Source organism: Plasmodium falciparum (assembly GCF_000002765.6).
Source record: "Plasmodium falciparum 3D7 genome assembly, chromosome: 12".
Taxonomy (NCBI): domain Eukaryota; phylum Apicomplexa; class Aconoidasida; order Haemosporida; family Plasmodiidae; genus Plasmodium; species Plasmodium falciparum.
In genome coordinates, this window is record NC_037284.1 from 475,785 (window position 1) to 502,500 (window position 26,716).

Sequence of the window (26,716 nt, forward strand, 5' to 3'; positions counted from 1 at the left end):
ATATATAATACTATATATTATATATATAATATGTCATAATAAGTTATTAATTTTTATAGTTATATAAATTTATTTATTGTATATGCTTTAAGATTAACCATTATTTTTTTTTATTATAAAATCTGATGTATATTTAATATATTCTTTTTTAATTTTATAATTTATTTGAATGGAAAAAAAAAAAAAATAAAATAAAATAAAATAAAAAAAATATAACATAATAAATATAATATAATATAATATAATTATAATAAAATATTATTATATATATATATATATATATAAAAGAATATGCCCTTTATGAATGCCGCAACTTTTTTTTTTTTTTTAAATACCATTATTTAATTATTATAATTTCGTAGTTTTTATAAAAATAGTACATATTTATTAATCTGTCCGCATAATATACATATATAACGCATATAATAATGATATATATTTTTAAAAAATATAAAAAAAGTATTTAATATACTATATAATCACTTTAATTATACAATTAAAAGTATTTTAATTTGAATTTTTTTTTTTTTTTCATAAATAAATATGTACATAATTAATAATAAATATTTATTACAGAAAAATATTGATAGACAAAAAAAATAATATAAAATAAAAAATAACATAAATAAAAAGATATTCAAATAGTAAAAAATATGAAGTTACAAAAATATATTTTAAATATGTATAGATATTAAAGAACGCAAAACAATGATACGTACATATATATATATATATATATGTATGTATGCATGTATATTTATTTATATGATATATGATTATTTTCCCTATGGATCATATATTTGAATAAGCTTTAATAACATTTACGAAATATTTACTATGTTCTATGTTGGTTATATCCCAAACGTGTAGTTCATCTTCATATGGAGGATATTCACCTATAAAGTAGGGGCAACCATAATATATATATATATATATATATTTCATATTTATATTATTATTATTATATATATATATATATATTTTTTTTTTTACCGAGCAGTATTAAGCCTTTGTTTTCATAATAATACTTGGGTATTAATAACCATCCTACAAAAAAAAAAAAAAAAAAAAAAAAAAAAAAAAAAAAAAAATCGAACAAAATGTAATATGGCTTGTACATGTCATATATATTTATATACTCATTTTTAGTCATATTTTTGTACCTGAGTAGAAGTCAGTTATTTTTAGCGTGTAATATGTCGTAAGGGTTATAGGAGATATAAATATTATGGTAAGAAAATCTTTATTCTCATATTGTATAATATAATAAAAGTTTGATGTTTCGTCATATCCTATATATATAGGTGGAAATAAATTTAGGGTTAATTTATTTTTTATATAATCTACATATTCAATATTATCTTTATATTGTGTATTCATATTTATTATAGATAAATAATACGTCAATTTAAAATTTAAGTTGGTTTCATATGTATTCTTTATATCATTATTAAATGTATCATATAGATTATTTTTATTTTCTTCATTTAAATTTAATTCTATGGATTTTCCTTTCATCCTATTATTATGATTATTTGTATTAAGTTCATTTGTATTAAGTTCATTTGTATTAAGATCATTTGTATTAAGATCATTTGTATTAAGATCATTTGTATTATTATTATTATTATTATTATCATCATCTGTGTGTTTTATATAACGCTGTATAAACAATATTCGTGTATTCACATAATCTATCATAGCTATCTGATTGATCATGTTACCACAAAAATGAGTTACAATTTGTACATGTTCATTTTTTGTATTATCATTAATTTCTTCTTTGTTTAATAATTCGAGTTTTATAAATTCATATATTTTGTGTATACTGGAACTAGCCAAAAGTACATAACAATAATTATTGAGAAGAAATAAATTTTTATTTTTAATACTATTATTTATATGACATGAATAAGATAAATTATCAAAATTATAACATTTCTTCTTATTTAATTGTACAAAAACTAAAAAACATAAAATATCGATTTCTTCATTACAATTAGATATTTTCATATTCTTAAATAAATATTTATCCACAAGTATGGTATTAATTATAGCGCAGTCTTTATTAGAATCATCTCCTTCCTTACATAAATCATTATGAAAAATATTATCATCATTATGAAAAATATTATCATTATTATATATATTGTCATCATTATATATATTATCATCATTATAAATATTATAATTATTATCATATGATGATGATATATATATATCATCTTTATTTTGATCTATACTTAATGATATGTTTTTAAAATTATTTAATATATTATCATATCCATTTACATATATTGTATATTTATCAATATATGTTATACTTGGTAATATTCTCCTGTTTGGTGTTATATATATTACAGAAGAGTATTTAAAATAACTAATATCTCTCATATATCCAAATGTATAATTTCGATAATTCTCGTTTTTTCTTAAATTCATTTTATTCCTATTATTCATTTCTTCTTCTTCATCATTTTGCTTCCTCAATATTAACATAAGCATCAATAAAAGTAAAAGACTTATTAGATATTTTAAACATGGTCTCCTTTCACTTTCAACATGCTCACCCCCTGAATTCAGCATAATAATCAAGTATTAAAATGGGTACATAAATATGTGTATATATATATATATATATTAAATAATGGGGGGACAGGAAAAAAATCCAAAATTTTAATCTATTTAAAGAGGATGAACAAATATTCAAAAATATATAAATATATATATATATATATATATATATATGTGTATATTTATTTGTATATATATTCTCTTAAATATGTACGTATGTATATATATATATATATATATATATATTATATTTATTCTCTTTTATATGTTAGCATATTTTTTGTGGTATTTTATATAAACATTTTTAATTTTAATTATGCCATTATTAAACATTTTATCATTAGGAAGATTATATATTGAGAAGTATATATAAATCGACACATAAATATATAATATATATATATATAATATATTATTATATATGTATATTTTGTTCTTTTTTTCAATGTTTGTTTAAATTGATATATTACCCTTATTTATTATTTTAAAATAAATTTTATATTACACCTTGAATAAAAATATGTAAGAACAATTTTTCTCTTTATATAAATATATATATATATACTCCTTAATTTTTTTAAGATAAGGTGATATTAATATTTTTATTTATATATATATATTTTTATTATCATTTATTTATTTTATTTTTTTATGGAATATTAAATGATTGAGGTGTATATGTTTATTATATTTTTACTACATCATTAAGGTTATGTCTTTAGTTAAATGTCATCATTTTTTTTTTTTTTTTTTTTCTTTAACATGAAGGTAAATATGTATACTTAAGATTATATATATATATTAATATTTATAATATTAAAATAATCATATGTCCAATATATATATATATATATATATATATATATATATATATATATATAAACATATCATATTGATCTAAAAGAACAAGTTAAAAATTATATTTTCTTTAAATTGTACATATTGTGATACAAAATCTGCGCATATATAAAAAAAGAATAAATTTCAAAATTGTACTCATTTCCTTTCCCAATATAAAAGAAAAAAAGAAGAAAATCATCAAAAAAAAGGTTGAAATATTAAATATTCCTCACACGATATAATATATATATATATATATTTATATTTATTTATTTATAAATATTTTTTAACTTTTGTCAGTGAGAAGATTAAGCCATCATCTTAAGATTATATAGGTTACCATTCTTTTTTCAAAAGAAAAAAAAATATAGGAAACCTTTGGCCCTAAATCAGGACAGCATATTTTTCATCATTCAAAAATTAAAAAATATTTTTAAAGTTTAATTTATTATATATATATATATATTTATATATATACAATATAATATATAATAATAGTACCTTTCAAAGCATTATGTACCTTTCGGTATTCTTAAGGAATAACAAATAAAAAGAACACATAATTAGAATAATTTAAGATTAAAATATATTTTATGATATATTTGTACTTAACATTTGGATATAAGAATGAAACATATATGATAAAAATACCTAAACGTGACAAAAATTATTTAAAAATAAATCATAAAATATAAAAATATCTTATAATATGATTTTCTTCAAAAAGGTAAAAGAAAAATATATAATTAAATCAAATTGTGAATTTTTTTTTTTTTTTTTATAAATAAATGGAGTTTATATTAAATATTCATTTAAAAAAAAAAAAAAAAAAAAAAAAAATTATCTAAGTGATTTAGTAATAATATATTTTTTATCGAGTTAGTATTAAAACAATATAATAATAATAATCTAGAATATTATATATATTATATTATATATATATTTTTATTTATTTATATTATGTATTAATAGAAATACATTTTCATGTGTACTTTTTTATAAAATATAATATTCGTTACATAGAAAAGAAATTAATGTTATATATTATTTTTTTCATATTATTTAATTTTTTATAGCAATATAAATAAATATATAATATATATATTATATATATTATTATAATTATTCACACATTATTATAAAAATTTTAATTTCATCATTTTTTTTTTTTTTTTTTTTCTTTGTTTCTTTAATTTTATAGGATATATATAAAGCATAAAAAAAATGACTAAATTTACTTTATTTTGCTTTTTTTTTTTTTTTTTTTTTTTTTAATTGATATTATAATATTTTAAAATGATAATAGAAAATATATTAATGTTAATCATTTTTAATAATTATAGTGTAGTATAATAAATTTATTACTGGGCTTTTAAACAAAAAAAAAAAGAAAAATGGGGCATACACATAAAGAATATAAAAACAATGAGAAGAGTGCAATATTTTTTGAGTGGTTGATTTTTTTTGTGGGTATAATAATTCGTATAATTATTTATTATTATGGAAGGTGGCAAGATAAAAACTTTAATGTTAAGTTTACAGATGTAGATTATTATGTTTTTTCTGATGCTGCAAAATATGTACTTATGAACAAATCACCATATGAAAGATATACATATAGATATACACCTTTATTAGCATATATAATGATACCAAATTTTTTTGTTCATTTTTCTTTTGGGAAAATATTATTTTCATTTATCGATATTCTTGTTACTATTCTTATAAATCAAATTATAAAAATCAAATATACTAATTGTAAAAATTATATATTTTATACTTGTTTATGGTTTTTAAATCCATTAGTCATAATTATATCCCTTCGAGGTAATGCAGATGTTATCCCATGCTTCTTAATAATAGTAACAATCTTTTGTATATATAAAAAACATATCTTTTTGTCTTCGATTTTTTATGGACTAGCTGTGAACTTTAAAATATATACAATTATTTATGCACTACCATTCATGTTATATTTAAATAAAAATTATTTACTTGGGGAAAATATTTTTCAATTAAATGAAAAAAAAAAAAAAAAAAAAAATGACTTCCTATTAAACACATTTTTTTATATTTTTCGTATTATATCTAATTTTTTTGTGGAATTATTTAAATTAAATTATGAACAGTTTTTATTTGCCATATGTAGTTCCTCGGTATTTCTAATTTTAAACTGTGTATTCTATATCATGTAAGTATTCAAATATATGTATAAAGGTTCATATATAAAGGTGTTATAAAAGGTTGTGACGATTTGCCTTTTTTATATGACTTATATATTTTATTTAATCCAATAAATTATTTTAAAAGAATACATTATTATTTTTTTTTTTTATATCAGATATGGATATGAATTTTTGTATGAGTCTTTTATATATCATATTATTAGACGTGATCATAGGCATAACTTTTCCCTTTTTTTTTACCTTATGTATTTAAGTATTGAGAAGAATTCAAAGGTAATAATAATAATAAAAAAAAAAAAAAAAAAATTAAATGGACACGCTTTAAAAGTTTAAATAATGTATTATTAAAATGGCACATATATATATATATATATATATGTTGTTTTTTTCTTTAAAGATTATTCCCTTAATAACCTTTGTACCACAAATAATTTTAGTAGCCTTATTTGGATTTAAATATGCAAGAACGAATTTGGAATTATCCATGTTTTTACAAGTATATAATAATTAATATATTATAAATATTAGATGTATAATATATATATATATATATATATGTGTGTGTTTTTTTTAGACTATTTCTTTTATTGCATTGAATAAAGTGTGCACATCTCAGGTAAATAAAGGAGAAATTAAAAGCATATAATTTTCTATTACATTTTATGGAAAATTTATAAACCATCCATTATATAATTTTATAAATGTATTTAATATAATAGATCGTTAAACTAATGATATGTACACCTATATAATGTCTACAAATTTCATATAATTTATATTTAATTTATTTTTTAGTATTTCATTTGGTGTATTCCATTTTTACCAATTATACTTTGTGCCATAACCTTAAGCAAGGTAATAAAAAAAAAAGAAAAAATATTACACATGTTTTTATTAGATATATGTATATATATATATATATATATATATATATATTATTTTTTTTTTTTTAATGCAGAGAAATATGTTTCTTATAATATCCTCCATTTTATTTTTTATTGTGGCAAAAGTGGGCTCAAAAAGATTTCTTTTATTATATAAATATGTCTTTTCATATATTATTTTTTTTTCATGATCAAAATGATATGATATACATACATATTAACATAACATAAAACAAACAACATCATAATATATATACTACATATGTATTATATTATATTTTATTTTATTTTTAGTTGCATTGGCTTTGGTGGGCTTATTACCTTGAATTTCGAGGGTATAATACCTTTTTACAAGTAATGAATTTCTTTATTTTTAATTTATAAAAACCATCTAAATTATTTTATAATATATATTCTTTTATTCTCACATATTTTATAGTTATTTTACTCCTCGGTTTTATTTGTCATATCTGAGATATCTATATGTTGGGTTTTTATGTATATAAATTTTAAGGAACAAAAAACCAAAATAACGTGATAAGATGATGGAACTGTAATATATATATATATATATATATATAATTCATACATTTTAAATATATTTATTTATTTTGTTTCATTTTGATATTTATAACGTTTTACTAATTTTTAATTATATATATAATCATATAATCACAATGTATATTTTTTTGATTTTTTTGTGTAACTTCAAATTCTCCAATATAGGATAAATTAAATATTTTGTTTATGTCATTTAATAACCAAAAAAAAAAAAAAAAAAAAAAAAAAAAAAAAAAAAAAAAAAAATTTTGTGCTAGCTTAAATATGTTAATATATATATATTTAAAAAAAAAGTTAAAAAAAAAACCTGACATGCTCAGAAATTTAATCATCATATTATTACAAGACAGCAGCAATACATATTATAAAAAAAATCAAACAAATTAAAAAATTAAAAAAATATGTATATATTACAAAAAATATAAATTATATATTTATGTTGAACATTTTTCATCTTTTCTTCCCAATTTATTATTTTGTTTTTTCTTTATATGTTATGTGAAAACTTATAACAGATTTATTCTGAAGAAAAAATATTGTAATAATGACGTAGGTTTTTATAACAGCTTAGTACATATAAGAATTCTTGCATGTTTTTTTTATTTTGTTTTTTATTTATTTTTTTTAAATATACAAATAATTTTTGCCCTTTAAATATGTATTTATATTTTTTATGAATACATAATATGAAATATTCATACATAAATATATTTGTATATATTTATATAAAAAATTCACATATTATCTTTACACACTATATATAAGTTTTATAGATATATTTTGTTTTAACATTTTAAATATATATATATATATTTATATATTTATTTTTTTTTTTTAACATTATTTTGAAATGTTATAATCTTTCACACGTAATATATAAAATTTACTTAAACAAAAAAAAAAAAATAGACATACATACATATATACATATATATATATATATATATATATATATATATATATATATATATATATATATTTAGTAACTTATCATTATATACAATATATACTTCTACAGAGGTTTTATTTGTAAATAAAATATATTATATATTCACTTCATTTGTTTTTTTTCCTTAAGAAAATTATGAAGAACTTTGAAAGATTTCTATAAACAAAAATACAAGTTTTTTTTTTTTTTTTTTTTTTTTTTAAAACTTGTTATTATCAAATTATAATTAATTTTTTTTTTTTGTTTTGTTTTGTTTTTTTCTTGGAATTGGGAGATATATTAAAGAATGGAATTAAATAAAAATGAAGATATAAATAAAATAAATTTGGATGGTATACAAGTTGAGTCTTCCTCAAAAGAGGAAGCCATTAGGGTTTGTACTCGTATAAGACCCTTGTTCGAGAAAGAAGTAAGTCGAATTATAATATTATAAATATATGATGTTACGTATAATATTGATTCTTTTGTGTAATTATTTTATTTATATATTTTATTTTTTTTTTAAGATTAACAATGGACACTTAAAGGCTTGGAAAATGAACGAAACGGATATGCACTTAATTATAGATCCCCCGTCCATGACAGAAATGTTAAATGCAAGAGTTGCTAAAAAAGGAAATAAAATAGAATTAAAAAAAAATGTGGAAAAGAGTGAAGGACAAAAAGCTGTTATTCAGCGTCATTATGCGTTTGATAGATGTTTCGACGACTATGGTAATTAAAAAATATATACTTTAAAAAGGAAATTATAAAAAACGGCTTTTATTATTTTATATTCTTTAGATTACATAATATTGTTTCATATTCAATATTTGTTGTTCTTCTTTTTCTTCTTCTTCTTCTTCTTCTTATTATTATTATTATTATTATTATTATTATTATTATTTTAATTTATTTTATTTTTATTTCCTTTTTTTTAGTTGGAAATGATGAGGTTTACAAACATTTAGCAAGAGATATTATTCTGGATACATTTAAAGGAATTAATGGGTGTATTTTGGCGTATGGACAAACCGGTTCAGGAAAAACGCACAGTGTCATGGGCATTCCGGATGATCCAGGTATGTTACCAAGATCGTTAGCGGAATTTTTTAATGGTATTGAAAATCCATCTTCATTAAACGAAAACAATATAAACATTGGTGATGATGATGGGCACTCAAATGAGAGTAACAATAATAATGATAATAATAATACAAAGGAGTTTTTAATGAGTGTGACTTATTTGGAGGTATATATGGAACGAGTAAATGATTTACTACAAGAAGGCTATAGAGGTGGGGCTACCGAAAATTTAGATGTTAAGGAAGACCCCAAAAGAGGATTTGTTGTTATAGGTATTCAAGAAGAAACTGTAACTTCTATAGATGAAGTTATGCTTCTGGTGGCAAAAGCAGAACAAAGAAGACATATAGCGCAAACAAATTTTAATGAGACATCATCTAGATCCCACACAATATTTACAGTAATATTAGAATCGAATCAAGTATTAAATGATGGAACATCTATTAATAAAAAAGGAGAATTAAAAATTGTAGATTTAGCTGGTAACGAAAGAGCAGGAAGAGCGGCTGAAGGGATAGAAAATTCCAAAACTCTTATGGAAGAAGGAAAAGCAATAAATAAAAGTTTATTTGTTTTAAGTGAAGTTATATCAAAATTATCTAAAAGAGCTCAAACTATAACAGCAGGTGATGAAAAAAAAATTAAAAGGATTCAAGAGGATTTGGTTTTTATTCCATGGAGAGATTCAAAATTAACTAGAATTTTGAGTAAAAGTTTAGGAGGGAATTGTCGTGCATCTGTTATTGTTGCTGTTCATCCATCTCATTTTTATTTGGATACATCATTTTCTACTCTTCGTTTTGCTTTAAAATGTAAAACAATAAAAAAGAAAATAGAGGTGAATTATTTATCAGCTGAGCAATCTGTTATTATGCAACAAAAGGAATTAATAGCAAAGTTACAAAATCAATTAAAACATTTAGCAACAACTAAAAATGTAGATATGCAACTTAGTGGAGGAGGAGATAATAAATATTCTACAAATCGAAAACCAGAAGATGATGAAAAAATATTAGCATTAAAACATGAATTAGAAGAAAAAGTAAAAAAATTTCAAAATTTTATATTAAAATCAGAATTTCATGTAAATTCTAGTAATTATAGGACACTTCGTTCAATTGATGAACATACAGAAAAGTCTTTAAAATATTCTATGTCTATTTCAGCTAATATGAAAAATGAATATAATTGGTTAAGGTCTTTAGATACTAATGAATATGATACCAAGTGGGACGGCTTCGATAAATATGATGATCAGAATGCTAAAGAAAAATTTAATATATCTAAAGCTATGGATTATTTAAAAAATAAATCACCATATAAATTGAATTCTTCCGAAATGAGTGATATATTATCAACTGGATCTCAGAAGGATGATTCTATTTCATTGAATTATTATAACGAGTTGGATGAATTAGAAAAACTCGAAAAACATGAACTAATGAAAAGAGAAAAAAAAAGGAAAGAAAACAACAAAGAAAAGGATCGAGATAGAGAAAAATTGGATGCAAGGAGTGTTGTTTCTAATAAGGTCTATGATGATATAAGTAAATTAAATATTATTGAAAATAATAATTTTAATGAAAATAAGGATAAGTTTCATTTGAAAAGGAAGGAAACGAAGAAGAAACAAAAAATGCAGAAAAGAATTAATAACATGATGGATTATATGACAAAGGGCACTTTATTATTTAAGAAAAGTACAAAGTTGAAGAATAAAAATAAAAAAAAAAAATTAACAAACAATAATATAAATATTAATGATGATAATATTAATGATGATAATATAAATGGTGATAATATAAATGGTGATAATATAAATGGTGATAATATAAATGGTGATAATATAAATGGTGATAATATAAATGGTGATAATATAAATGGTGATAATATAAATGGTGATAATATAAATGATGATAATATAAATGATGATAAAATAAATGATGATAATATAAATGATGATAATATAAATAATGATAATATAAATAATGATTATATTAATAATAATAATAATAATAATATCGATTATTCTTTTAATACAAAAAAGATAACAAAGAAATATAAAAAAAAAGGTAAAATAAATAAAACACAGCAAATTTGTAGAGATAAGGACATGTATGAGATTTCATCTATTATGCAAAATGCTGTTGAAGAAAAAAGAGATAAAGATATTTTAAAAGGAAAAGGTGAATCTCCATTTCAATCTTTTGATAATAATATAAATGACACTAGTAATGTACTTATAAAATCCATTTCTTCTTCTGTAAAGTTTCTTTCTTCAAAAGAAAGATATAATAATAACCAAAAAAGAAAATCCATTATATCAAATTTGAAGGAAAAGATAGAAGAGGATTTAAAGAAAAAGAAAAAAATTATTAATAGAAATGTGGAACTTAATAAACAAATAAAGTTTATAATGAAACTTATGCAAAAGCTTGGACTTAGTGCAATACTAACAGGAACAGTTCCTCCAGGACGAAACATAGAAAACGTTTTAAAATTACAGGAAAATTTAAAAGACGACTTAAGACTTGCAGAATATAATAAAAAATCAACAAATGTATTAGGAGTAAAGAAGAAAGGTATTTATAATGAAAATAACGATGGAAATGAAATAGATGAGGGGTATGATACAAAAAATGATAATATGGAGAATACATTACTAAATTGTACATTAGACGAAAATGAAAATGACACAGAATATAATGAAACTATATCACATGTGTTTATAAATGAAATGTTCTTTTCCTTTGTATTAAGAATACAGCAGAAGTATTTTAACAAGGGTGATTCATTAAATGATATAGAAGAAATATTAAAGAATGAAGAAGATCCATATGATATATCTAAAAAGACTTTGGAGGAAATACTAGGGTGTACTGTAGCAAATAAAGTAAGTGATATGGAAGAAAAAAATTGTAATAGTAAACAAATAAAGGATGAAAAAAATAAGAAAACAATCGATTCGATTTTAAATATGTTAACACCTTGGGAACAAAAAATATTGGCTCTTTTATATGAACAGCAAAAAATGAGACAGGATGTACAGAAAATTAAGGAGAAGTTTTCACAACGTATTCAAAATATAAATATCTTTATCAAAAAAATATTGATTGACAAAATTGAGGTGGAAAAGCATTTGAATAGAGTATTAAAAGCAACGGAGAACTATAAAGAGGATTTATTAAAAACTTCTGATGTAGATTCGAATTTCAAATTTGCTGGTTTAATGAAAAAGTTAGAGGAATTATCCATATCCTTGGCTGAAAAAAATAGAGATTTCAACGTATTGGCAGAGTTCCATTTGAATTTGAGGAAAACGCTTGAACATAAGGATAATTTAATTAAGGAACTAAAGGAGGAAAATAAATTATTTTATTTAGTTCCCAGGTATAATGAACTATTGCAGCAGTTGGATGAAACGGAGGAGAGTGTAACTATTGGTGATCCGAAAGAAGGGCATATTTCACAAGAGGATAGGATGCAAAGTAGGGTTCATATGAATGACAATAATACATGTGATGTCAACAAATGTGATGGTAATATAGGTGATGTTAACAAATGTGATGGTAATATAGGTGATGTTAACATATGTGATGATAATAAAGGTGATGGTAATATATATGATGGTAAGTATATGAATATAGCAACAAAGGAGTTAAAAAAAGAATTCCTTTTAATGTATGGCAGATTAATGTTTTCCAGAAAGAAATTACAGGAAAAAGAAGTTATAGAACATGATATGAGAAATTTAAATAAAAAGATTTACACGGAATTAGTAGAATCCATATCTGTTATAAAAAATTTAGAATCTCAAAACAAATTCTTAGAATTTAAATTGAATATGGAAAATAAAAAAAAGTTGGAGAAAATTAAAAAACTAGTAAAGGAAAAGGAAAAACTAAATAAATTTATACATGAAATAGAAAAAAGGTTACAAAATGAAAATATCGATTTCGAGGATGTGAAAAAAGAAATTCTTGTTAATAATAATATGTCAGAAAATAATTTAGAAAGTCAAGATGATGAAAATGAACATAAAGATTTTATAGAAAAATTAGAAAATGAGGGAAACAGTAAAAATATAAAAAAAGGAAAAAAGAAAAAAAGCAAAATAAAAATAAAAAAAAAAAAAGAGGAAAATGAAGGAAGGAACAAAATCAAAAATTATATGAAAGAGAAAAGAGTAAACAAAAATGGAAATAATCAAAATGAATATGATCATAATGATGATGAGGAAATGTATGATGAAAGGAATGGAAATAAAAATGATGATAGTGAAAATCAAAAAATATATTATGATCAAAATATTAATTTTGCTAAAGATCAAAATTATAATCACAAGGAATCTACAAATAATGACTATAAATTTAAGAACCGTTTCCGAAATAATATATTAAATGCAAAAATCGATTCAAATCTTAAAAAAAAAAAAAAGATCAAAATAAAAAAAAATATATCTGAAGAAAAAATCAAATTAAATAGTTTATATGAAGATAGCCATAGTGGATTATTTGTAGGCAAATCAAACAAATATCAAATTGATGAGAAGAAAAAAAAAAAAATTATAAAAAATAAGATAGCTACAAAGAATATACAAGCAGTCGATGGTTATCATGGACAACATATAATGCCTGATAAGTATTTATCAAGTAATAGTATAATTAACCAAAAATTAATGAAAAACAAAAAGAGAATAAAAAGTAAAAAATATATACCACCCCTCGATGGAGAACAAAAGAGTTTTCTGGATTCTCTAAGGTCTAAAAATAGTGTAATGAAAAAGAAGAACAACAAAAAAAAAAAAAAAACAAAAATAATAGATAAAGGAAAGACAAAGAGAAATGTAGAAAAAAATGAACCATCTGAAGAAAATCAACACCAAGGAAATAATAACAATAATAATAATAATAATAATAATAATAAAGAAGAAAAGGGAAAAGAAATGTGGGAAGAAGACAAATATAACTCTTCCTCTACTGATTTTGAAAATAATGAAGTTCGTCAAATGTTAGATGTGGAAATTGAAAAAAAAAAAAGTAATCAAATGTTACATTAAAAAGTTAAGAAAGTAAATACATGTTAAAAAAAAAATATATATATAAATAGAAATATAAATAGAAACTATTAACATAATAAAAATTGTTCCTATTAGCATTACATAATTTTTGTACAAAGGACGTATCCCTTAATTATGTGCACTATTTCTAATTATTTTTTTATACCACAGAAATCATACTTATTCTATATGAAATATGAAATAAAAATTATAATTTTATTAAACACCATTGATAGATAGATAAATAAATAAAAATATATATATATATATATATATATATATATATATATGAATAATATATTATATCAAATACTACATTACATTCATATTATATCATTATATATTTGTTAAAACATTCATTTTTAAAATAATTGTGTAAATGTTTTGAAGATGCTTAATACATGTTCATAAAAAAAAAAAAAAAAAAAAAAAAAAAAAAAAAAAAGACAACTATGTTTTTAATATGTTCCTAAAAATTTGATAACATATATTTATATAGATATATATGTGTTTATATAAACAATTGTAGTTATATTAATATACTCCTAATATTTTTATATTTAATATGAATTAATCTACTTATATATATATATATATATGTATTTTTTTTTTTTTTTTTTTTTTTTATGGTTAACATAAACATATCTAGCCAAAAAAAAAAAAAAACATGTATTTAATAGCTAACTATACAAATCTGAAAAAAAAAAAAAAAAAAAAAAAAAAATAGAAATATATTTATAATATATATAAAGTGTTTTATTTATAACCAAAAGGATTTTGAATGAATAACAATTTCAACAAAGTATATTTATATTTATATTTATATTTATATTATATATATATATTTTATTTTTATTTTTATTTTTATTTTTTTTTTTTGTATTTTCTAATATTAAAAGAGTTCATTTCAAATATAGTTCAATATAAATTTTGTTTTTCCATTTTTTTCTTTTTATGAAATGTCTACAACAAATATATTAAAACCAAAAATTATAATTGAATCGTCCAAAGAACAAGGAGTAGGGGAGAAAAGGTCTTCAACATTATCTGCGCCATTTGAAAAAAATATGTTTAGCACTTATTCATATAGTAACCCTATATCTAACATGAGGAGTAGCACCCATAATGAATACAAGTATAATTGGACAAAATATGTGAATAGTTCTCAGATACCTCATGTAGATGAATACATAAAAACGTTTGAAGGACCTAATACAACATATTACTACGAAACGATTCCTTTAAAAACGAATACAAATAACATTTTTGAAATAACGCCATCACAAGAAGAGTTAAGTAGAATATCGTATAATCCAAAAATAGAAATTTATTCTACTTGTGATTTTGCAGTTTTAATGATGGATATACCAGGGGTGTCTAAAGAGAATTTAAAAGTTGAGTTAGAAAAAGGATTATTGAAAGTTTACGGAAATAAGTACAAGCCACATATTGAAGAATTAGAAAAACGTAATGAATACCATACAAAAATTATTGAAAGACTTAACGAATATTATTTTTGTAAAATTTTTCAAATGCCTCCTGCATTTTCAGAAGGACAAAATATATCATGTAAATTGAACAATGGAGAACTTTTGGTCAAAATTTTAGCTAATGAATTGAAAACACAAAAGAAGGTTATCGACATTCAATCATAATATGTGTGTAGTGTTCAATTATATTGATGTGAAGGATAAACATATAAATATAAATAAATAAATAAATATATATATATATATAAATTGAATATCAAAATAACATGTACATGTTATATTTTATTTTTTCTTAATTTTCTACATTACATTGAAATTTATATAAATTGAGAGTTTTTATTTTTCAACATATTTTTTTAATTAATATGTAACATAAAAAAAAAAAAAAAAAAACAATTAAAATAAATAAAAATAAATAAATATGTACATATATACATATATATAACAATTTGTACAAAAAAAAGGATATTGAAAGATATACCATACCTTTGAATAATATATTATTTTGCTGGTATACATGTGTTTCTTACTTGTTGTGAAATTAAAAGGTTATGCATTATTATCTTCTTCTTTATCAAGTAAAATTTTTTTCTTATTAACTGTTGGTTATCATAACATAATTGCATATCTTTTAAAAGAGACGAATTTTTATCTACCAAGTTTTTACTTACAGTCTGTATACTTGTATGTGTTTTAATAAAATTGATAATTTTTAAAGCGATAAGATGAATAATTTTATTTTTAATTTTTTTAAATTTCTTTTCATAATATGTATTAAGACTATGAAAAAAGTAGTATGTTTTTAGTATATTTTCTAAATATTGGATTTCATTAATTTGTTTAGATGATTTATTTATATTAACATTATATTTCTTTATATAGTAATCTTTAACATCTATATAATTATTTTTTATTTTGATTAATTTTTTAATTAAAATGATACAATCTGAATTTTCATGTTTTTTAATATCATTATTTATAATAAATGTTTTGATATCATTTATGATAATATCTGGATTTATTTGATCATCTTTTTTTGGAAAATTATAATTTAAAATAAAATTATTATCTATTTGATTGTTATATGTTTTTTTAAATAATGTATTACTATTGGTTGAAATATTTTTATCTAATAATAAAAATATGAATTTTATAAATTCTATAGAAGAAAGTGTATATAGTCTATTTGTTTTGTTATATAGATATTCATATTGATTTATTATATTCTTATTATGGTTTGATACACTTACAATTATTTGTTGGTGATTAAAATTTGGTAAAGAATCATTATGTATGTGTGTATTATCTTTAGCATGTTGTTTGTTTATATATTTGTGGTTTTTATTTTGTTTATATTCATCATTATTGTTATGAGTATAATTTTTATTTGATTCGGAATTAAATGAGTGTTCATAATATGTAATAGATTTGTTATCAAATATGTATTGTTTGTTATTTAATGATTTATGGTTTATATTATGATGTTTTGAAAAATATTGGTTGTTTTGAAAATGTTTAGAAAATAGTATATCAGATATATTCCACCTACCTTTAAAGTATATAAGATTTTTTTTAATTAATTCTATAGTACTATCAACTGAGCCTAAATTCATAAAAAAAGAAAATAATAATTTATATAAAGAAATATCTAATGTATCATCATTTACTATAGTAGTATTAATAATAAAATTTCTTAGGTTCATATTTTCTGATAGTAAACAGAATGGATTATATTTTTTTTTCTCTATTAAATGTATATCTGTTTTAATATGTTTTTTTTTAATTTCTTGATTATTTTTAATAATATTTAATTTGAAACAATCATATACAAGATATAAATTTTTATTCATGGAACAAGTAAAGAAATTGATATAATTTTTCATAAATAATTCATATTTCCTTTGACATTCTATATTTATATAATGACTAAAAATAAAATAAACTTCATTTTTATTATTAGATAAAATATTATAATCGTTTTCAACAATTATGGGGAATAAAATATATTGTACATTATATAACACTTCGGATTGAAAAAGATCAAAAAGTTCATTCTTTGGTTTATTAAAGATGGAATAATTATTTGATACAGCATTATTATAATAAATATGATTACTATGGTAGCTATTGTTACTACAATTATTATTATTATTATTATTATTATTATTATTGTTGTTGTTGTTGTTGTCTATACTTATGTATTTATTTCTATTTTTATAATTTTTATCGTTTTCGTTTTTTTTTATCTGCTTTTGAAAATGTAATAAAACCTTTTCATCTACTTTAAACAATTTTACAAAATTATGATAACATAATTGTTTAGTAAAATCTAATAACAGATAATTATAATAATCAAATTCATAAAAATTTATTATCGACTTAAATATAAATGTCTTCATATATAATCCACTCTTACATATTTCATGTACAAGTTTGGCACATAAATAATTCTTTACATATAATAAATAAAAAATAACATTCAAGAATTTTAACCATATTAAATTTAGTACTATAACCTTATTATTATTAAAACATAATAAACTATTATTAGATAAAACAATAGATTTTACATTATTCATTCCTGTATAAAATGAATCAAATAATAGTATATTTAATAAACGATATTCCATATTAAAATCATTAAATATATAATCATTTATATTATACATATCATTTATATCTTCATAACATGATAAATATATATCTTCTTCAAGTTCTTTTGTAATGTCATTTTTGTTTTCTTGCGTTTTTATATCTTTCTGTATTTTTGTGCTTTTTTTTTTGTAATTTTTTTCATCATCTTTTTTATTTGTATGATATTTGGTACATTCCACATTTGATTCATTTTCATCCAACCTGTAAAATTCTATATATTTATTTTTATGACCTTTTATATTTTCTTCTTCATAATTTTTAAAATTTATTCTTTTATGATCATCCTCAAATTTTACTTTAAGATGTTTTAATTTTTCTAGTTTATTATTTTTCACATTATTTTCTCTGGTACTATTATATATCTCAACTTCACTATTGTGGCAACTACTTTTTATATAGTTTGTTTCCTTTTTCGTTTGATCTGATGATATGACATTACTTTTATCCGATGATATGACATTACCTTTATCCGATGATATGACATTACTTTTATCCGATGATATGCAATTTGTTTTATTTTCCTTCTTCGTGGTGTTTTTTATTGTTAATCGTTGATACATACTTTGAACTATTCCATTTCGTTTTCGAGCTTTATCTATTATATTTTTAAGAGTAAGTTTATTTTTTAACTTGTCATAGTACTCATCATACTTTTCTTTATTAACCAAATTCATCATATTTGGTAAAGTCATTTTTTGTAAGGTAACATTTTGATTAATATTAAAAATATTAAAATAGAAAGGTTCTTTTTTCTTTTTTGTTTTAGCAAAGGAGAATGAAAATAGTTTATTTTCTTCTTTTTTGAATTTATTTAATGATATGAGAAAAGGTGTTAAAAAATAATTTAATAGAAAAAAGGAAATATATCCAAATTTATCACAAACACATACAATAACTAAATTATTATAATATATTAAATTTATACTACTATAGAGGGAATTTTTTAAACAATTTATAATATAAGGAGCATATTGATATGTATTATTTTTTGATGAATTTTTTAGATGATCTATTTCATTATGAATTATGACAGATTCGTTTATTATGCTTTTGTTGTTTATTTTGTTGTTTTTTTGTTTGTTTTTTTGTTTGTTGTCAAAAAAATTTACATAAACATACATACTATTATATTTTTCTACAGTACAATATTTAAAATAATGAAAATGTTCTAAAAAATCTTCTACATATTGATTATTAAAAATATTAATATTATTATTATCACCACTATCTTTATTCTTTTTAATATTTTTCTGTTCATCATTTAATTGTTCTTTTATTATCATATGGCTTTTATTTTTAATTTCATTAATTTCGTTTAATAAATAATAGCTTATATAACATCTTTTTGTAAGTACAGGTGTATAAACTAAAATAATTCCATTTTGATATAATAAAAATAAACATGTTTCTATCCATAATATTTGTTCATTTATTGTACCGAATGAAAAATCTACTACTAAATTTTTATATTTCATTTTTTTTAATAAATATCGTTTTTCATTATTTTCAAAATCATCAGGAAGAATATCATTTTCTTTGGTATTATTATTTGTTATATCATCATTATAATAATTTATAATTGAATCAAATCCTTCATTCACATTTCCATTTATTTCTATTTGTTTTTTTGTTGTTTTGTTTTTTTTCTTTTCTTTAAATATATCATATGATGAAGAATAATTTGATGTTTCAGCATATTCACTAGAATTATTTTTAAAATCATAATAATTGTTTTGTTTTTTCTCTTCTTTCATATCTAAGTTACAATCATATGATTCTAAAGAATCCATCATTTTATTTATCATCGAAGAATTGTTATTACACAATTTATTATGCTCATCCTTTTGATTTATTTTATTATTTTCTGATATATCATCACTTTGCGTTTTTTTTTTGTTCCTCTCCCCTTCTCCTTCCATTTTATGGTTTTCTTCCCTTTTGGATAAAAAAGAATTAGGGTTTTCATTAGAATAATAATCAGAATTGTCGACATATTCGCTTTCTTTTGTATTATCATAACTTACATAATTTTTAGTACTATTTAAACAAACATTTGTAACATTGTTTTTGTCATTTGTCTTGTCTAATGATGAGGGTGCAATATTATGGTGTTCATCTTTATATTTGCTTTTATTATACATGTCTTCACTTTTATTATTTATATCTTCCCTTTTATTATTTATATCTTCCCTTTTATTATTTATATCTTCCCTTTTATTATTTATATCTTCCCTTTTATTATACATATCTTCCCTTTTATTCGATATATTCTTTTTTTTTAATAAATCAACATTACCACTTATTTTGCTTTGAAGTATATCGATATCTGGTAAAATAATTTTGACTTCTTCTAAAGGGTTATTATTTACATTAATTAATCTAAAGACTGATCTAAAATTAGAGCTATAGGATTCATATAAACAATATTTTTCATATGTTAATAAGGCTATTATATTATTTGATTTATTAAACCATTCTGCTTTAATTATTTTTCTTTTAGGAGATACATAAAAATTTTTATTATGTAAAAGAAGATATCCTTTAATTGGATTTATTTTAAATTTTTTTTTTTTTCTTTTTGTTTTTTCGTTTTCTGTTAATAACAATATAATACTATCTTTCCTTTTCGATTTTTCCATTTCATATCTTTTCTTTTGTTTTTCGAAATCTTTATAATAAATTATAACACATTCTTTGGTTGATAATAAAAATATTTTCTTCTGATTTTTGTTAACATGTATCTGTACAAAAACACCATCATCATCTACATTATAATTTAAAATTTCAACAATAATTTCTTCATATAAGCATATAGAATTTCTATGAGTATGTTTTCCTATAATTACATAACTTTTAAAAAGAGATATATTCTTATGGTCATTTCTTTTTGAGTATTCCAAATTATCTTCATCAATATATTCTTCGCTCCATTGTCTTGATATAAAATAAGCAGAATATTCTACTTCGTTTTTTAATAAAACATCATTCTTATTATTTATAACTTGTTGAGTTTGTTTGTTCTTTTTTTTGTTTTTGTTTTTTTTATTATGATCTTTAATATTATTACTATCTATTAAATAATCATTTGAAATATTACTTAAGGAATTATACTTCCCCTTCTCTCTAAAATTTTGTTCACATTTATTTGTCTTGATAAATATATTTCTACTTTTTATTGTGCAGAATTTTAAATCTAACAAACTATCAAAGTGTTTTTTTTTATTTAAATATTTTTCTTCATATGCTACATTCTTTTCAACACAATTAAGACGAGTTTTATTAAATTTGACGAGTGAGCATTCTAATAAATTCTCAGTACAATGTTCATAAAAACATTTCATCTTTTAACAAATAATAAGCTAATTTATATTATTATATCTAATAAAATAAATATATTGGGGGAAAAAAAAAAAAAAAAAAAAAATTAAAAAAAAAAAATTAAAAAAAAAAAATTAAAAATTAAAAATTAAGAATAGGGAAAACAACCCTCTTCAAATTATAATCAAATGGAAATATAAATTTAGACCATTTCTTTTATCATACATATAAATAAATATATATATATATATATATATAACAAACTATTATTATATATTAACTTTATTTTTTTTTTTTTTTATCTTATTAGATATATTACAAAAAAAGAATTCATAAAAAAAAACAAAATATTTAAAGTATGAATACATATAATATAATATTTATATGGAAGAATAGGTACTTTTCTTTCCAATAAATATGTTTATAGATAATTCTTGTATAAACACTTTAAATGTATTTTTCTTCATATATTATATATATATATATTTATATATATTATAATGTATATTTCTTTCCTATGATTTTTTTTAAAATCATATAAAAAAACATCAAAATAATACATTTGTTTAAAGAATAATAAAGGAGATTAAAAATGTTAATTAATATATATTATATATATATAATATATGTAATATTTACATATTTAATTTTTTATAGCATTTTGTTTTTTTCATATGGCAATAAAAAAAATTATAAATATTAATAATAAAAAAAAAACAAAATTAAGGAAACCATATATATAATATATACATATATATAAATATATATATATATATATATATATATATATATATATATTTATAAAATTGTAATGAAAAAAAATTTTATTTTTTAAATATATACATATACATATACATAACTAAAAAAAAAAAACAAAAAAACAATGTAAAATTTAAAAATCAAAATCGTTAAAATGTATATTTTATATTTACAAATATTTTGTTCTTTTTATAAAAATTAACAAATTGAAACTGACCTATTGTATAATCATAAATATATATATATATATATATAGTGAAAAAAAATACAACATATTAATTATAATGAAAAATAAAAAGTTTAATAGCACATAAAAAAATGAAATATATATATATATATATATATATATATATATATATATATTTTTATTTTTTGTAATTTTCCTTTTTTCTTATATTTCTATTTTAAATAAAAAGAGTCTACTTGCCAATAACCTCCCTTGTATAAAATAAAACCTTCGTTGTTTACTATGAAATGAAAAAAAATAATATATATTAATATACAAGTACATGAATACATAAATAAATATATTTATTTTGAAAAAAATTATTTTTTTTGGACTTACCAAAATGAATTAGTGCCTCATCTGTTACGTTTGAATCGGCTGAAAGGATAATTGATCTAGCTAAATTGTGTAATTCCTAAAAAATAAAAAAAAAAAAAAAAAAAAAAAAAAAAAAAATATATATATATATATATATATATATATACACATACATATAATTATTTTTATTTTTATTTTTTATTTTTACTTTGTTATATATTTGGTTGTGTTTTAGTTTGGCTTGCTCTATTATTTTTTGCTTAAATACGTGCGATAATGCTGCGAGGGATTTTCCTTTATTTTTTTTTGTAGTAGGTTTTTCTTTAAAGTTCAATGTTTTTAAGTGTAAAGGATAAAATATTGTTTTCTGATATATTTCTACTACTTCTTTTGCATGTTTTAGAGTTACCATGTGTGATAAATCTGCTCGTGCTCTTGCTTGACATAATCTAATTAATGATTCGAGTTGTCTAATTGTTATGGGTACACTTATATCATTGTGAGTATTAGCTAAATTACGAAGATGTAAATAAAATTTACGGATATATTTTTTGGCATCTTCAGATAATTTGGGGAAAATATATTTCCTACAATATTTTATATAGACTCCAATTAATTCTAATGGTAAATAATTTTGTTCATTTATTTGTTTACATTTATAAAGAAGAGCATCTTTTATTGAAAAAATGTAGGGACTATAATCATGTCTTTTTCGTTTTATTCCATGTTTTTCTTTTTTTTTATTATTTCTATATTCCTCTTTATCACTTTCCGAAAAATTATAAGAACCTTCTTTACTGTTATCATCGCTTTGAAAATCAGTATGTTGTGTATGATCATCTTCTGATAAATCATTTTTGTTTTTATTTGGATTAATTAAATAGTTGGATATGTGATAATCTTTTTCCTCTGATATGTTATCAGCTAAAAGAAAAACTAAATCAAATCTACTTAATAATGGGAATGGGATTTTAATATTATCAAATATGCTTTTTTTATAATTATATTTACCTTCTTTTGGATTGGATGCTGCTATAATAGTACATCTAGTTTTTAAATTACATACAATTCCAGCTTTAGTTATATTAATAGATTGATTTTCCATACATTCTAAAAAAGATTGTTGATCGTTTAATGAAATTTTATCTAACTCATCTATACAACATACACCCTTATCTGATAATACTAAAGCCCCACCTTCTAAGGAATATTCATTATTCGTTGTATCCTTAACAGCACATGCTGTCAATCCATTTATAGTAGTTGATGTACTACATATAAATAAACTCTTTTCCATAATGTTACTAATATATTGTAATATCCTACTTTTTCCTAATCCTGGATCTCCAATTAATAAATTATGTATATTGCCTCTTCTTTTTATTTGATTGTTATCATCATATATTGTTTTACCACCTAATAAACTTAATAACAATCCAGCTTTAATGTAACTATTCATTATTATACGTGGACAAAAGGAAGATATTAATAAATAAAATTTATTATATCCTACTTTTTCCATATCGTGAATAAATTCTAAAACCTTACTATCTATTTCTTTATTTAAATGAAGACTATTATTATCTCTATTTTTCTCATGATAATTTTCATTCTCTTCATCACTACTATTAATATAATGAACATTCCTATTAAAATCATTTTCTTCATTTATATAATCACCATACATGTTTATAACATTATCACGAAATATATCATTCTCAAAAGATTTATACTTATCTTCAAAGAATATATCACCACTCTTTAATTCTGATATATCTTCATTTTGATCATTGTTATATTTGTATGGCCCCACAAAATTTCTTTCATTATTTTTATAAGGTGGTATATCTGTATTATTATTTAATTGTTCGTTTGTCTGTTGATTACAATTTTTTTTATGAATTGTGCCTTTTTCATTTTCCTCACAATTGATTTTATTATTATTTTTATTACTATTTAATATATTGTGATGGCTACCATCTTGTTTATCTTTAAAAAGATATGTATTTTTTTTTTTTTTATCAGCATGTTCATTATCATCTTCCACATGTACACTTTCTATTAATTTATTCTTTAAATAATTATTGTTATTTCGTTTGTAAATTAGCATCCTTTTGTCAACTTTATCTATATAAGATTCCCATAAGAAAGAGGTGTGTATTTTATTTTTAATTTCCTTTATTTTATCAACATTAAAATAGTTGTTATTTAAATATTTTTTAGAAGACAAAGGAAAAATGGATAAACAATCAATATACATATTAAAAAGCGAATTCTTCCCATTAATTAAATGACTATTATTAAAGGATATAACTTTAAGTATACCTAAAGCTTCTACATAATTACCAGGTATACAAGAATTGACAAAAAATTTAGATGCTTCTAATGTAACTGTTAAATTTTTAATATTCGTATCATTTGTTTCATATATATTATTCACAATTTTCCTATTTTCCTTTAATATAATTTTTTGATATTCTAAAGATTTAGCTGATTCTCTAATTGGTAAAAATTGTTTTCCATCACAATTATTAGTCATGCATTTTTTTGGAGGTTCAAATTTACCATCCATAAATTCAACTTTAATAATACATTTACATTTATCACAAACAAAATTAAGATTAGTAATCAATAATTGAATAGGTGATACTCTTAATACACTACCTCTTAAGCATATTAATTGATTTACTTTTTCACTCTTTAAACTTTCAAATTTATCTACTTTATTCCAATTATATAAATATATCGTTACTTTATTTGTAAAAAAAAAGTTTCTAAAAATTTCCGATTCTTTATATCTATCGTATTTTAATTTAGTTATTAAAAAATCCTCATTTCCAAATTTATCTATTTCATCTTTTGAAGAAAATAAATCCATTTGGTATTTATTACTACAATATATATTATTATTATTGTTCCTATTACTGTTATTATGATTTATATTTTTTTTTTTCGTAATCTTTTCTTTATCATTATAATTATCGTTCTCCTCAATATTATTATCATTATTATTTTTATTGTTTTTTTCATTTTTATTTCCTTTTCCATATTTATTTCCTTTTCCATATTTATTTCCTTTTCCATATTTATTTCCCTTTCCATTTTTATTTCCTTTCCCATTTTTATTTCCTTCTTCATTTTTATCATCACCAGGTATGGTTATATCGCCCGTTTCTTTATCTAGACATAAGAATCGAAATAATAAAAGATGAAGAGACACTTTCATAAATTTTAAAACTACTTCTGGATTCTTCTTAAGTTCATGTAAGTATACTTCATTGTTTGGAGGCGCATTCTTACTTATTATTTTTTTATTATCCAAAAAAAATTCTAATTTTAATATTACCTCTTTATCTATATTAAACAAATCCTTCCAGTTTGTTTTAAAAAACGAAACCCAATTTAATATCAGTGTCTTCACATCATCTAAGGAAAAAAAATTAAAATAAAAATAAAAATAAAAATAAAATAAATAAAAAATATATAATATATACTACATAATACACATTTAATACCATTCAATTCGGATTTATTAAAATAAAGTTCTATAATTAAATCCATTAAAATTTTTTTTTTTATTAAGGACAAATAACTTTTGAAATTCTTTTCTTTTTCACTCTTTGTTATTTTGTTTGTTTGTTTGTTTGTTTGTTTGTTTGTTTGTTTGTTTGTTTGTTTGTTTGTTTGTTTGTTTGTTTGTTTGTTTGTTTGTTTGTTTGTTTGTTTGTTTGTTTGTTTGTTTGTTTGTTTGTTTGTTTGTTTGTTTGTTTGTTTGTTTGTTTGTTTGTTTGTTTGTTTGTTTGTTTGTTTGTTTGTTTGTTTGTTTGTTTGT

At 20.0% G+C, this 26,716-nt stretch overlaps 6 protein-coding genes and 1 non-coding gene across 7 annotated transcripts; 3 read left to right on the forward strand and 4 right to left on the reverse strand.

The window, feature by feature from the left end:
• Positions 1-792: 792 nt before the first annotated feature.
• On the reverse strand, positions 793-2,586 carry PF3D7_1210700 (conserved Plasmodium protein, unknown function; the record flags this gene model as incomplete). The annotated part of the gene is made up of 3 exons (XM_001350480.1): positions 793-896; positions 994-1,047; positions 1,164-2,586. 3 exons carry the CDS (start codon positions 2,584-2,586, stop codon positions 793-795), a joined length of 1,581 nt encoding a protein of 526 aa, XP_001350516.1.
• Positions 2,587-3,704: 1,118 nt separating this feature from the next.
• PF3D7_1210800 lies at positions 3,705-3,804 on the reverse strand. The gene has a single exon (XR_002966657.1). It is a non-coding gene; the product is annotated as a small nucleolar RNA snoR14 (small nucleolar RNA).
• A 1,004-nt stretch (positions 3,805-4,808) lies between these two features.
• Positions 4,809-7,022, forward strand: PF3D7_1210900 (GPI mannosyltransferase 1; the record flags this gene model as incomplete). Its single annotated transcript, XM_001350481.2, has 8 exons — positions 4,809-5,605; positions 5,756-5,873; positions 5,998-6,096; positions 6,175-6,216; positions 6,396-6,455; positions 6,559-6,609; positions 6,779-6,838; positions 6,924-7,022. The coding sequence occupies 8 exons, from the start codon at positions 4,809-4,811 to the stop codon at positions 7,020-7,022; spliced, it is 1,326 nt and encodes a 441-aa protein (XP_001350517.2).
• A 1,258-nt stretch (positions 7,023-8,280) lies between these two features.
• PF3D7_1211000 (kinesin-7, putative) lies at positions 8,281-14,118 on the forward strand (the record flags this gene model as incomplete). The annotated part of the gene is made up of 3 exons (XM_001350482.1): positions 8,281-8,403; positions 8,501-8,708; positions 8,915-14,118. 3 exons carry the CDS (start codon positions 8,281-8,283, stop codon positions 14,116-14,118), a joined length of 5,535 nt encoding a protein of 1,844 aa, XP_001350518.1.
• Positions 14,119-15,077: 959 nt separating this feature from the next.
• PF3D7_1211100 (HSP20-like chaperone, putative) lies at positions 15,078-15,773 on the forward strand (the record flags this gene model as incomplete). Its single annotated transcript, XM_001350483.1, has 1 exon — positions 15,078-15,773. One exon carries the CDS (start codon positions 15,078-15,080, stop codon positions 15,771-15,773), a length of 696 nt encoding a protein of 231 aa, XP_001350519.1.
• A 335-nt stretch (positions 15,774-16,108) lies between these two features.
• PF3D7_1211200 (conserved Plasmodium protein, unknown function) lies at positions 16,109-21,604 on the reverse strand (the record flags this gene model as incomplete). Its single annotated transcript, XM_001350484.1, has 1 exon — positions 16,109-21,604. The coding sequence occupies one exon, from the start codon at positions 21,602-21,604 to the stop codon at positions 16,109-16,111; it is 5,496 nt and encodes a 1,831-aa protein (XP_001350520.1).
• A 1,135-nt stretch (positions 21,605-22,739) lies between these two features.
• PF3D7_1211300 (DNA helicase MCM8, putative) lies at positions 22,740-26,445 on the reverse strand (the record flags this gene model as incomplete). Its single annotated transcript, XM_001350485.2, has 4 exons — positions 22,740-22,807; positions 22,906-22,981; positions 23,093-26,310; positions 26,400-26,445. 4 exons carry the CDS (start codon positions 26,443-26,445, stop codon positions 22,740-22,742), a joined length of 3,408 nt encoding a protein of 1,135 aa, XP_001350521.2.
• Between the last annotated feature and the right edge of the window lie 271 nt (positions 26,446-26,716).